At 43.2% G+C, this 12,435-nt stretch overlaps 1 protein-coding gene across 3 annotated transcripts in view; it reads right to left on the bottom strand.

Moving 5' to 3' along the window:
• Positions 1–12,431, bottom strand: part of mapda (N6-Methyl-AMP deaminase) — a 31,537-nt gene extending 19,106 nt beyond the window's left edge. For all 3 annotated transcript variants that reach the window (XM_029697301.1, XM_029697302.1, XM_029697303.1), the window contains exons 1-2: positions 12,172–12,431; positions 9,098–9,228 (exon numbers count right to left, since the gene is read on the bottom strand). In XM_029697301.1, the coding sequence (XP_029553161.1) occupies positions 9,098–9,228; positions 12,172–12,216 (176 nt within the window). In that variant the 5' untranslated portion in view covers positions 12,217–12,431. The remainder of the gene's footprint in view (positions 1–9,097; positions 9,229–12,171) is intronic.
• Between the last annotated feature and the right edge of the window lie 4 nt (positions 12,432–12,435).

The following is a 12,435-nucleotide window of genomic DNA, read 5'->3' as shown; positions in this document are numbered from 1 at the left end:
TACTGTATTCAAAATTAGGTCCTCCAGAAAGTGGAGAGCAACACTTATGCAGTTCTACTATGTGATTTCTTTCAAAAAAGCCGCGTTAGAAAGGATTACCTACACATACTGACCAGCTCATATTATAGACAGAACCGTGGTACATGGCAGACAAATCCGAACTAATCTCTCGGCATGTCCAGACCTATCAACATCTCAGCCAATCATGGCTAGCGGGAAGTTTCCTGACTTTTTCTGTCCCTAAACCAACTAGGCTTGTCATTTAACAATCGTATTCCTATTTACAGATGGCATGGATGTTCACATGTTCCAGAAGGCATTTCTTAAAAAAAAAAAACATTTTGATAAAACAATAAAAAGGTTACATTGAAATGGCTCTCCTGTGAAGCAGTGATGTGCGACATCCGCCTAGCTTCCTGAAACGAGTCACATATAAGGTCACACATTTGAAAGTGCATGTCACAGCAAAAACCAAGCCATGAGGTCAAAGGAATTGTCTGTAGAGCTCCGAGACATTATTGTGTCGAGGCACAGATCTGGGGACAGGTACCAAAACATTTCCAAGAACCCGATGGTCACTCTTACAGAGCTCCAGGGTTCCTCTGTGGAGATGGAGTGTCTGGCCACTCCACCAATCAGGCGGAGTGGCCAGACAGAAGCCACACCTCAGTAAAAGGCACATGACAGCCTGCTTTAAGTTTTCCCAAAGGCATCTAAAGGACTCTCAGACCATGAGAAACTAGATTCTCTGGTCTGATGAAACCAAGATTGAAATCTTTGGCCTGAATGCCAAGCCTCATGTCTGAAGGAAACCTGACACCATCCCTACAGTGAAGGATAGTGGTGGCAGCATCATGCTGTAGGGATTTTGTTCAGCGGAAGGGATAGGGAGACTAGTCAGGATTGAGTGAAAGGTGAATGGAGCAAAGTGCACAGCCAAGACAATGCAGGAGGGGCTTCGGGACACGTCTCTGAATGTCCTTGTTTTGCCCAGCCAGAGACTGGACTTGAACCCGATCGAACATCTCTGGAGAAACCTGTAAATAGCTGTGCAGCGATACTCCCCATCCAACCTAACAGAGCTTGAGGGGATCTTCAGAGAAAAATCTCCCCAAATACATGTGTACCAAGCTTGTAGTGTCATACCCAATAAGACTCAAGGCTGTAATTGCTGCCAAAGATGCTTCAGCAATGTACTGAGTACAGGGCTGAATACTTATGTAAATGTGATATTTACGATGGCGCCGGAGGGAAGGGCTGCCGTCTTTTCGGCTCTTAACCAACCGTGCTATTTTATTTTTTTTCGTGTTGTTCGTAACTTGTTTTGTACATAAGAGACGGTAGCAGCAACATTATGACCGAAAAGAGCTTCTGGACATCAGATTGCTAACCTAGTTCTTCTTCAATGAGTCGGACAGGAGGGATATACTACTACAGATACCCGACCAGGCCCAGATCCCTGCGAGTCACTGGAGAAGGAAACTGAGATATTGTGGAGATCAGGGTGCCTTGCGAGGATCAGGGGAAGAGTGGCTAATCTGCCCTTGCCTTCTGTCCTGCTAGCTAATGTTTAATCGCCAGAAAAATACATGGGGTGAGCTGAAAGCATGTATATCCTACCAACGGGACATTATGTTTCACCGAGTTGTGGCTGAATGACGACATTATGAACATACAGCTGGCGGGTTATACATTCCATCGGCAGGACAGAACAGCAGCCTATGGTAAGTCACGGGGCAGGGGCCTATGCATATGTGAACAACAGCTGGTGCACAATGTCTAAGGAAGGTTTTGCTCGCCTGAGGTAGAGTATCTCACGATAAGCTGTAGACCACACTATCTACCTAGATAGTTTTCATCTGTATTTTTCATAGCTGTCTACATACCACCACAGACCGATGCTGGCACTAAAACAGTGCTCAATGAGCTGTATACCACCACAAGCAAACAGGAAAACGCTCATCCAGAGGCGACGCTCCTAGTGGCCAGGGACTTTAATGCAGGGAAACTGAAATCAGTTTTACCTCATTTCTATCAGCATGTTAAAACCTGTTGGGGCTAGGGGGCAGTATTTTCACGGCCGGATGAAAAACGTACCCAATTTGAACAGGTTACTACTCTGGCCCAGTAACTAGAATATGCATATAATTATTGGCTTTGGATAGAAAACACCCTAAAGTTTCTAAAACTGTTTGAATGGTGTCTGTGAGTATAACAGAACTCATATGGCAGGCAAAAACCTGAGAAGATTCCATACAGGAAGTGACCTGTCTGACAAGTTCTTGTTCATCTTGGCTCTTTTTATTGAAGACTGAGGATCTTTGCTGTAACGTGACACTTCCTACGGCTCCCATAGGCTCTCAAAACCCGGGAAAAAGCTGAATTATATCGAGGCAGCCCAGGCTGAAACACACTAGCGCGTTTGGCAAGTGGTCTATCAGCGGGCCATTAGACTGAGGCTCGTGCATGAGGGGATAGCATGCTTTTACTTTCACTCTCTTTGTAATAAAAAACTATTTGCCGGTCGGAATATTATCACTTTTTTACGAGAAAAATTGCATAAAAATTTATTTTAAACAGCGGTTGACATGCTTCGAAGTACGGTAATGGAATATTTAGAATTTTTTGGTCACGAAATGCGCCGTGCTCGTAACCCTTATTTACCCTTTCGGATAGTGTCTTGAACGCACGAACAAAACGCCGCTATTTGGATATAACAATGGATTATTTGGGACCAAAGCAACATTTGTTATTGAAGTAGAAGTCCTGGGAGCGCATTCTGACGAAGACAGCAAAGGTAATAACATTTTTCTTATAGTAAATCTGACTTTGGTGAATGCTAAACTTGCTGGGTGTCTAAATAGCTAGCCCTGTGATGCCGGGCTATCTACTTAGAATATTGCAAAATGTGCTTTCACCGAAAAGCTATTTTAAAAATCAGACATATCGAGTGCATAGAGGAGTTCTGTATCTATAATTCTTAAAATAATTGTTAATGTTTTTTGTGAACGTTTATCGTGAGTAATTTAGTAAATTCACTGGAAGTGTTCGGTGGGAATGCTAGTCACATGCTAGTCACCTGCTAATGTAAAAAGCTGGTTTTTGATATAAATATGAACTTGATTGAACAGACATGCATGTATTGTATAACATAATGTCCTAAGATTGTCATCTGATGAAGATCATCAAAGGTTAGTGCTGCATTTAGCTGTGGTTTGGGTTCATGTGACATTATATGCTAGCTTGAAAAATGGGTGTCTGATTATTTCTGGCTGGGTACTCTGCTGACATAATCTAATGTTTTGCTTTCGTTGTAAAGCCTTTTTGAAATCGGACAGTGTGGTTAGATTAACGAGAGTCTTGTCTTTAAAATGCTGTAAAATAGTCATATGTTTGAGAAATTGAAGTAATAGCATTTCTAAGGTATTTGAATAACGCGCCACGGGATTCAACTGGCTGTTGAGTAGGTGGGACGTAAGCATCCCACCTAGCCCAGAGAGGTTAAACAGCTTGGAAAATTACTGAAAATTATGTCATGGCTTTAGAAGCTTCTGATAGGTATTTGACACCATTTGAGTCCATAAGAGGTGTACCTGTGGATGTATTTCAAGGCCTACCTTCAAACTCAGTGCCTCTTTGCTTGACATCATGGGAAAATCAGAAGAAATCAGCCAAGACATCAGAAAAACAATTGTAGACCTCCACAAGTCTGGTTCATCCTTGGGAGCAATTTCCAAACGCCTGAAGGTACCACGTTCATCTGTACAAACAATAGTACGCAAGTATAAACACCATGGGACCACACAGCCGTCATACTGCTCAGGAAGGAGACGCGTTCTGTCTCCTAGAGATGAACGTACTTTGGTGCGAAAAGTGCAGATCAATCCCAGAACAACAAAGGACCTTGTGAAGATGCTGGAGGAAACAGGTACAAAAGTATCTATATCCACAGTAAAACAAGTCCTATATCGACATAACCTGAAAGGCCGCTCAGCAAGGAAGAAGCCACTGCTCCAAAACCGCCATAAAAAAGCCAGACTACGGTTTGCAACTAGACATGGGGACAAAGATCGTACTTTTTGGAGAAATGTCTTCTGGTCTGAAGGAAGAAAAATAGAACTGTTTGGCCATAATGACCATCAATATGTTTGGAGGAAAAAGGGGGAGGCTTGCAAGCTGAAGAACACCATCCCAACCATGAAGCACAGGGGTGGCAGCATCATGTTGTGGGGGTGCTTTGCTGCAGAAGGGACTGGTGCACTTCACAAAATAGATGGCATCATGAGGTAGGAAAATGATGTAGATATATTGAAGCAACATCTCAAGACATCAGTCAGGAAGTTAAAGCTTGGTCGCAAATGGGTCTTCCAAATGGACAATGACCCCAAGCAGACTTCCACAGTTGTGGCAAAATGGCTTAAGGACAACAAAGGCAAGGTACTGGAGTGGCCATTACAAAGCCCTGACCTCCATCCTATTGAAGATTTGTGGGCAGAACGGAAAAAGCGTGTGCGAGCAAGGAGGCCTTACAAACCTGACTCAGTTACACCAGCTCTGTCAGAAGGAATGGGACAAAATTCACCCAACGTATTGCGTGAAGCTTGTGGAAGGCTACCCGAAACGTTTGACCCAAGTTAAACAATGTAAAAGGCAATGCTACCAAATACTAATTGAGTGTATGTAAACTTCTGACCCACTGAGAATGTGATGAAATAAATAAAAGCTAAAATAAATAATTCTCTCTCCTATTATTCTGACATTTCACATTCTTAAAATAAAGTGGTGATCCTAACTGACTTAAGACAGGGAATTTTACTCTGATTAAATGTCAGGAATTGTGAAAACTGAGTTTAAATGTATTTGGCTAACGTGTATGTAACTTCCAACTTCAACTGTATATACTGTATCCTTCACTATCTATTGCATCTTAACCACTCTGTCACTGCTCATCCATATATTTTATACTTATATATTCTCATCCCATTCCTTTACTAGATTGTGTGTATTAGGTTTTTGTTGTGGAATTGCTAGATATTCCCTGTTAGATACTGCTGCACTGTTGAATCTAGAAGCATAAGCATTTCGCTACACTCGCAATAATCAAATCAAAGTTTGTCACGTGCGCCGAATACAACAGGTGTAGACCTTACAGTGAAATGCTTACTTACAGGCTCTAACCAATAGTGAGAAAAAAGGTGTGTGTGTGTAGATAAGTAAAGAAATAAAACAACAGTAAAAATACATTTTCAAATAAGAGTAGCAAGGCTATATACAGACACCGGTTAGTCAGGCTTATTGAGGTAGTATGTACATGTAGGTATGGTTAAAGAGACTAGCAGTAGCGTAAAAAGAGGGGTTAGCGGGTGGTGGGATCCAATGCAGATAGCCCGGTTAGCCAATGTGCGGGAGCACCGGTTGGTCAGGCCAATTGAGGTAGTATGTACATAAATGTATAGTTAAAGTGACTATGCATATAAGATAAACAGAGTAGCAGCAGCGTAAAAGAGGGGTTGTGGGGTGGGGGGGCACACTATGCAAATAGTCCAGGTAACCATTTGGTTGCCTGTTCAGGAGTCTTATGGCCTGGGGGTAAAAACTGTTGAGAAGCCTTTTTGTCCTAGACTTGGCACTCCGGTACCGCTTGCCATGCGGTAGTAGAGAGAACAGTCTATGACTGGGGTGGCTGGGGTCTTTGACAATTTTTAGGGCCTTCCTCTGACACCGCCTGATGTAGAGGTCCTGGATGGCAGGCAGCTTTGCCCCAGTGATATACTGGGCCGTACGCACTACCCTCTGAAGTGCCTTGCGGTCGGAGGCCGAGCAATTGCCGTACCAGGCAGTGATGCAACCGGTAAGGATGCTCTCGATGGTGCAGCTGTAGAACTTTTTGAGGATCTCAGGACCCATGCCAAATCTTTTTAGTTTCCTGAGGGGGAAAAGGCTTTGTCGTGCCCTCTTCACAACTGTCTTGGTGTGTTTGGACCATTCTAGTTTGTTGTTGATGTGGACACCAAGGAATTTGAAGCTCTCAACCTGCTCCACACTACAGCCCCGTCGATGAGAATGGGGATGTGCTCTGTGCTCCTTTTCCTGCAGTCCACAATCATCTCCTTAGTCTTGGTTACGTTGAGGGATAGGTTGTTATTCTGGCACCACCCGGCCAGGTTGCTGACCTCCTCCCTATAGGCTGTCTCGTCGTTGTCGGTGATCAGGCCTACCACTGTTGTGTCGTCTGCAAACTTAATGATGGTGTTGGAGTTGTGCCTGCCCATGCAGTTGTGGGTGAACAGGGAGTACAGGAGGGGACTGAGCATGCACCCCTGGGGAGCTCCAGTGTTGAGGATCAGCGTGGCAGATGTGTTGCTACCTACGCTCAACACCTGGGGGCGGCCCGTCAGGAAGTCCAGGATCCAGTTGCAGAGGGAGGTGTTTAGTCCCAGGTTCCTTAGCTTAGTGATGAGCTTTGAGGGTACTATGGTGTTGAACGCTGAGCTGTAGTCAATGAATAGCATTCTCACATAGGTGTTCCTTTTGTCCAAGTGGGAAAGGGCAGTGTGGAGTGCAATAGAGATTGCATCATCTGTGGATCTGTTTGGGCGGTATGGAAATTGGAGTGGGTCTAGGGTTTCTGGGATAATGGTGTTGATGTGAGCCATTACCAGCCTTTCAAAGCACTTCATGGCTACGGATGTGAGTGCTACGGGTCTGTAGTCATTTAGGCAGGTTGCCTTTGTGTTCTTGGGCACAGGGACTATGGTGGTCTGCTTGAAACATGTTGGTATTACATGCTCAATCAGGGACATGTTGAAAATGTCACTGAAGACACCTGCCAGTTGGTCAGCACATGTCCGGAGCACACGTCCTGGTAATCCGTCTGGCCCTGCAGCCTTGTGTATGTTGACCTGTTTAAAAGGTCTTACTCACAGTCATCCGGAACAGCTGATGCTCTCATGCATGCCTCAGTGTTGCTTGCCTCGAAGCGAGCATAGAAATGATTTAGCTCGTCTGGTAGGCTCGTGTCACTGGGCAGCTCGCGGCTGTGCTTCCCTTTGTAGTCTGTAATATTTTGCAAGCCCTGCCACATAAGACGAGCATCGGAGCCGGTGTAGTATGATTCAATATTAGCCCTGTATTGACGCTTTGCCTGTTTGATGGTTCGTCGCAGGGCATAGCGGGATTTCTTGTAAGCTTCCGGGTTAGAGTCCCGCACCTTGAAAGCGGCAGCTCTACCCTTTAGCTCAGTGCGAATGTTGCCTGTAATCCATGGCTTCTGGTTGGGGTATGTACGTACAGTCACTGTGGGGACGATGTCCTCAATGCACTTATTGATAAAGCCAGTGACTGATGTAGTGTATTCCTCAATGTCATCAGAAAAATCCCTGAACATGTTCCAGTCTGTGATAGCAAAACAGTCCTGTAGTTTAGCATCGGCTTCATCTGACCACTTTTTTATAGACCGAGTCACTGGTGCTTCCTGCTTTAATTTTTGCTTGTAAGCAGGAATCAGGAGGGTAGAGTTGTGGTCGGATTTACCAAGTGGAGGGCGAGTCTGTGTGTGGAGTACAGGTAATCTAGAATTTTTTTCCCTCTGGTTGCACATTTACCATGTTGATAGAGATTTGGTAGAACTGATTTAAGTTTCCCTGCATTAAAGTCTCCGGCCACTAGGAGCGCCCCCTCTGGGTGAGTGGTTTCCTGTTTGCTTATTTCCTTATACAGCTGACTGAGTGCGGTCTTAGTTCCAGCATCTGTTTGTGGTGGTAAATAAACAGCCATGAAAAGTATAGCTGAGAACTCTTTAGGCAAGTAGTGTGGCCTGCAATTTATCACAATATACTCTTCTTCAGGCGAGCAAAATCCAGAGACTTCCTTAGATTTCGTGCACCAGCTGTTGTTTACAAATATGCACAGACCACCCCCCCTTGTCTTACCGGAGTGTGCCGTTCTATCCTGCCGGTGCAGCGTATATCCCGCTCGCTGAATATCCATGTCGTCATTCAGCCACGATTCCATGAAACATAGGATATTACAGTTTTTGATGTCCCGTTGGTAGGATATTCGTGATCGTACCTCGTCTAGTTTATTGTCCAATGATTGCACATTGGCGAGTAATATTGACAGTAACGGCAGCTTTCCTACTCGCCTTCTGTGGGTCCGGACGAGGCATCCGGCTCTTCGTCCTCTGCGTTGCTTCCTTTTGCGAATAATTGGAATGTCTGCCCTGTGGGGTGTTTGGAGAATATCGTGTGAGTCCTGCTTGTTGTTGAAAAAATCTTTGTCTAATCCGAGGTGAGTGATCGCTGTCCTGATATCCAGAAGCTCCTTTCTGCCGTAAGATATGGTTGCAGAAACATTATGTACAAAATAATTTACAAATATTGCGGGGAAAGAAACACATAACAGCACAATTGGTTAGGAGACCGTAAAACGGCGGCCATCTCCTCCGGCGCCATCTTGTATACGGGTACAATAACATCTGCTAACCATGTGTATGTGACCAATAAAATTTGATCAGTTGGATTGAGCAGACATTCCCATATATTTTCGATAGCTGCATATTTGACATAAATCAATTTCAATTCATAATACATATATTTAAAAAAAATTAAATAGATTTTAAATGAACAAATCTAAGAATCTCATTTCCATGTGGGTTTTATGCTAGCTAAGCTTCCTCTTTACAAGATCTTTAGGAGTGCTGTTAATATCCCTTTAATGATTGAACATTCATCTATACTGTGTCCCATCATTGCAGCTTGGCAATAAATTAACTATCCATCCACTAGTCCTTCATGTGCTGGGGGACAGGACCGAGAGATCACATGAGCACATACTTCAGGGGTGTCAAACACATTTCATGTTGGGGCTAGTGTAGGTTGTTTTTTGTTTTTTCCTTTCAATTAAGACCTAGACAACCAGGTTAGCGGAGTTCCTTACTAAGCAGTAACCTTAATTCAAATCAAGTACAAGGGAGGAGCGAAAACCCGCAGACACTCTGCCCTCCGTGGAATGAGTTGGACAAGTGCCATACATTATATTGTATGACAAGTGCCATACAATGCACTATGAAACAAACAATCAATTCTGTCATACGTACTCATCCAGTGTCCTCCGCTGACCACTGCGAATAGCAGTCATGCCGTGTTCGATGTTGAGATGTGGCTTTCGAGCCACGAGTTTCTTGATGGTTGAGAAGCTGACAGAGCCATTGAGATGGGCATGAAGCTCCTGGGTAGAGAAGAGAGGATGACACGCAAGAAGTTAGAGTACAAACCTGTTGGACTGAAATACATTTGAAGTCGGAAGTTTACATACACTTAGGTTGGAGTCATTAAAACTAGTTTTTCAACCAACTCAACCACAAATTTCTTGTTAACGAACTATAATTTTGGCAAATCGGTTATGACATCTACTTTGTGCATGACAAGTCATTTTTCCAACAATTGTTTACAGACAGATTATTTCACTTATAATTCACTATATCACAATTCCAGTGGGTCAGAAGTTTACATACACTAAGTTGACTGTGCCTTTAAACAGCTTGGAAAATTCCAGAAAATGATGTCATGGCTTTAGAAGCTTCTGATTGTCTAATTGACATCATTTGAGTCAATTGGAGGTGTACCTGTGGATGTATTTCAAGGCCTACCTTCAAACTCAGTGCCTCTTTGCTTGACATCATGGGAAAATCAAAAGAAATCAGCCAAGACCTCAGAAAAAAATTGCAGACCTCCACAAGTCTGGTTCATCCTTGGGAGCAATTTCCAAACGCCTGAAGGTACCACGTTCATCTGTACAAACAATAGTACGCAAGTATAAACACCATGGGACCACGCAGCCGTCATACCGCTCAGGAAGGAGACGTGTTCTGTCTCCTAGAGATGAACGTACTTTGGTGCAAAAAGTGCAAATCAATCCCAGAAACACAGCAAAGGACCTTGTGAAGACGCTGGAGGAAACAGGTACAAAAGTATCTATATCCACAGTAAAACAAGTCCTATATCAACATAACCTGAAAGGCCGCTCAGCAAGGAAGAAGCCACTGCTCCAAAACCGCCATGAAAAAGCCAGACTAGGGTTTGCAACTACACATGGGGAAAAATATCATAGCTTTTGGAGAAATGTGAAGCACGGGGGTGGCAGCATCATGTTGTGGGGGTGCTTTGCTGCAGGAGGGACTGGTGCACTTCACAAAATAGATGGCATCATGAGGCAAGAAAATGATGTGGATATATTGAAGCAACATCTCAAGACATCAGTCAGGAAGCTAAAGCTTGGTCGCAAATGGGTCTTCCAAATGGACAATGACCCCAAGCATACTTCCAAAGTTGTGGCAAAATGGCTTAAGGACAACAAAGTCAAGGTATTGGAGTGGCCATCACAAAGCCCTGACCTCAATCCTATGGAAAATATGTGGGCAAAACTGAAAAAGCGTGTGCGAGCAAGGAGGCCTACAAACCTGACTCAGTTACACCAGCTCTGTCAGAAGGAATGGGACAAAATTCACCCAACTTATTGTGGGAAGCTTGTGGAAGGCTACCCGAAATGTTTGACCCAAGTTAAACAATGTAAAAGGCAATGCTACCAAATACTAATTGAGTGTATGTAAACTTCTTACCCACTTGGAATGTGATGAAATAAAAGCTGAAATAAATCATTCTCGCTACTATTATTCTGACATTTCACATTCTTAAAAGAAAGTGGTGATCCTTACTGGCCTAAAACAGGACATTTTTACTAGGATTAAATGTCAGGAATTGTGAAAACTGAGTTTAAATGTATTTGGCTAAGGTGTATGTAAACATCCGACTTCAACTCTATGTATAAACTGCACTCCACACACTATCTTAGTCACTTTTACATATTGCATCACCCATTTCATATGTATTCTTGTATTCTATACTACACCACTGACTGTTAAACAGCAATCTCCAGCACATTAGAGGCTGCTGCCTAATCCATTCCTTATAGATTAAGAATCACTGAAATATTGCATCACCCATCTCATATGTATATACTGTATTCTATGCCGCTGTTTCTTAGTCCAATGCCGCTCTGACATATATGTATATATATTCTTAATCCATTCCTTACATAGATTTACGTGTATATGTTGTGAAACTGTTAGATATTACTGCACTGTCGGAGCTAGAAGCACAAGCATTTTTACCTTTATTTAACTAGGCAAATTCTTATTTTCAAGGTTAACTGCCTTGTTCAGGGCAGAATGACAGATTGGTACCTTGTCCGCTCGGGGATTCGAACTTGCAACCTTTCGGTTACTAGCCCAACGCTCTAACCACTAGGCTACCCTGACGCCCCACAATTTCACCTGCTAAACATGTGTATGTGACCAATACATTTGATTAGATTATTATTTTATTTTTTTTCAGTTTTGCCCAAAGGATTGTTGTTAGTGTCTGCCTCCTTTTCAAAAAAGCCTGCCTTGGGGAAGGGACAGGGGCCAGAGCAAGAAGCCACAGATAGTACAATGAGCCAAATATTAATGTAAAGCATCCGGTTGGCGTTTCACTCACTACCAAATATGGTGATGGAGGAAGCCCAGTGGCTGGCAGTGGGAGAAGATGGAATGAGATGGATTTTGGCCGACATTCTGCTAATTTTCTCATTGTACGGAACATCTCCATACAGTTTCCTGTTTCAAAAACTAGAATATGTAACAAACAGAGTGGAGTGTGTTTTGTTCGACTTTACCCTTTGAATAAAAGTTTCAAAAAATTGTTTAGAAAGAGTGCAAGGGCGATTTGAGTTACTGCACACGCGCACTTCAAAGTAGGCGTTCCTTAACGGAAATATGCAAATTAATGCTAGAATGCACCAATAGGATCTCACCAGCTCATGCTTGGCTCTGCCTACCTTGCCTGCTCTGCCTACTATGATTAATTTGCTCCCATTGGAAGACAGGCTCTAGTCTAGGTTTAGTTATAAAACTCTTTGACGGAGCACCGCCCAAAACACAAATTGTAGTCTTTTAGAGACTGGAAAAAATGTGTTTATTTGTATATTTAGCAATGAATCCACCGATAAGAGGCTGAACGTTTAACTCAGCTTCTCCAAGCCGGCTAACGTCAGCTAGCTAACATGAACGTTTAAACTTAAAAAATCAACTTGTCTTGTCAAAAATCGAATATATTATAGACGGCTACTTACCACTTTTGGCAGCTGTCGGTAGAATAAATCAGCCTCCTTCTCCATTCTAATTGTTTTATTCAGAAATAGATGTACTCAGTGATCTATGAACCTGTGCGATCATCACTTTCTTTCTGGTTGCTTCCTTTGTTTTCAGTGCTTATTTAATCGTCGCACCACTAAGTTGCAACAGTGAAACAATCCCCTCTTTTTCCTTCTCGTTCCTATTCCTCTTCTTCCTCCATCTTGTATAATATTATGGCGGTCCGCAAACAAACGTTAAGG

Source organism: Salmo trutta, chromosome 17, assembly GCF_901001165.1.
Source record: "Salmo trutta chromosome 17, fSalTru1.1, whole genome shotgun sequence".
Classification (NCBI taxonomy): Eukaryota; Metazoa; Chordata; class Actinopteri; order Salmoniformes; family Salmonidae; genus Salmo; species Salmo trutta.
This window is presented reverse-complemented; position numbering and strand designations above follow the sequence as displayed.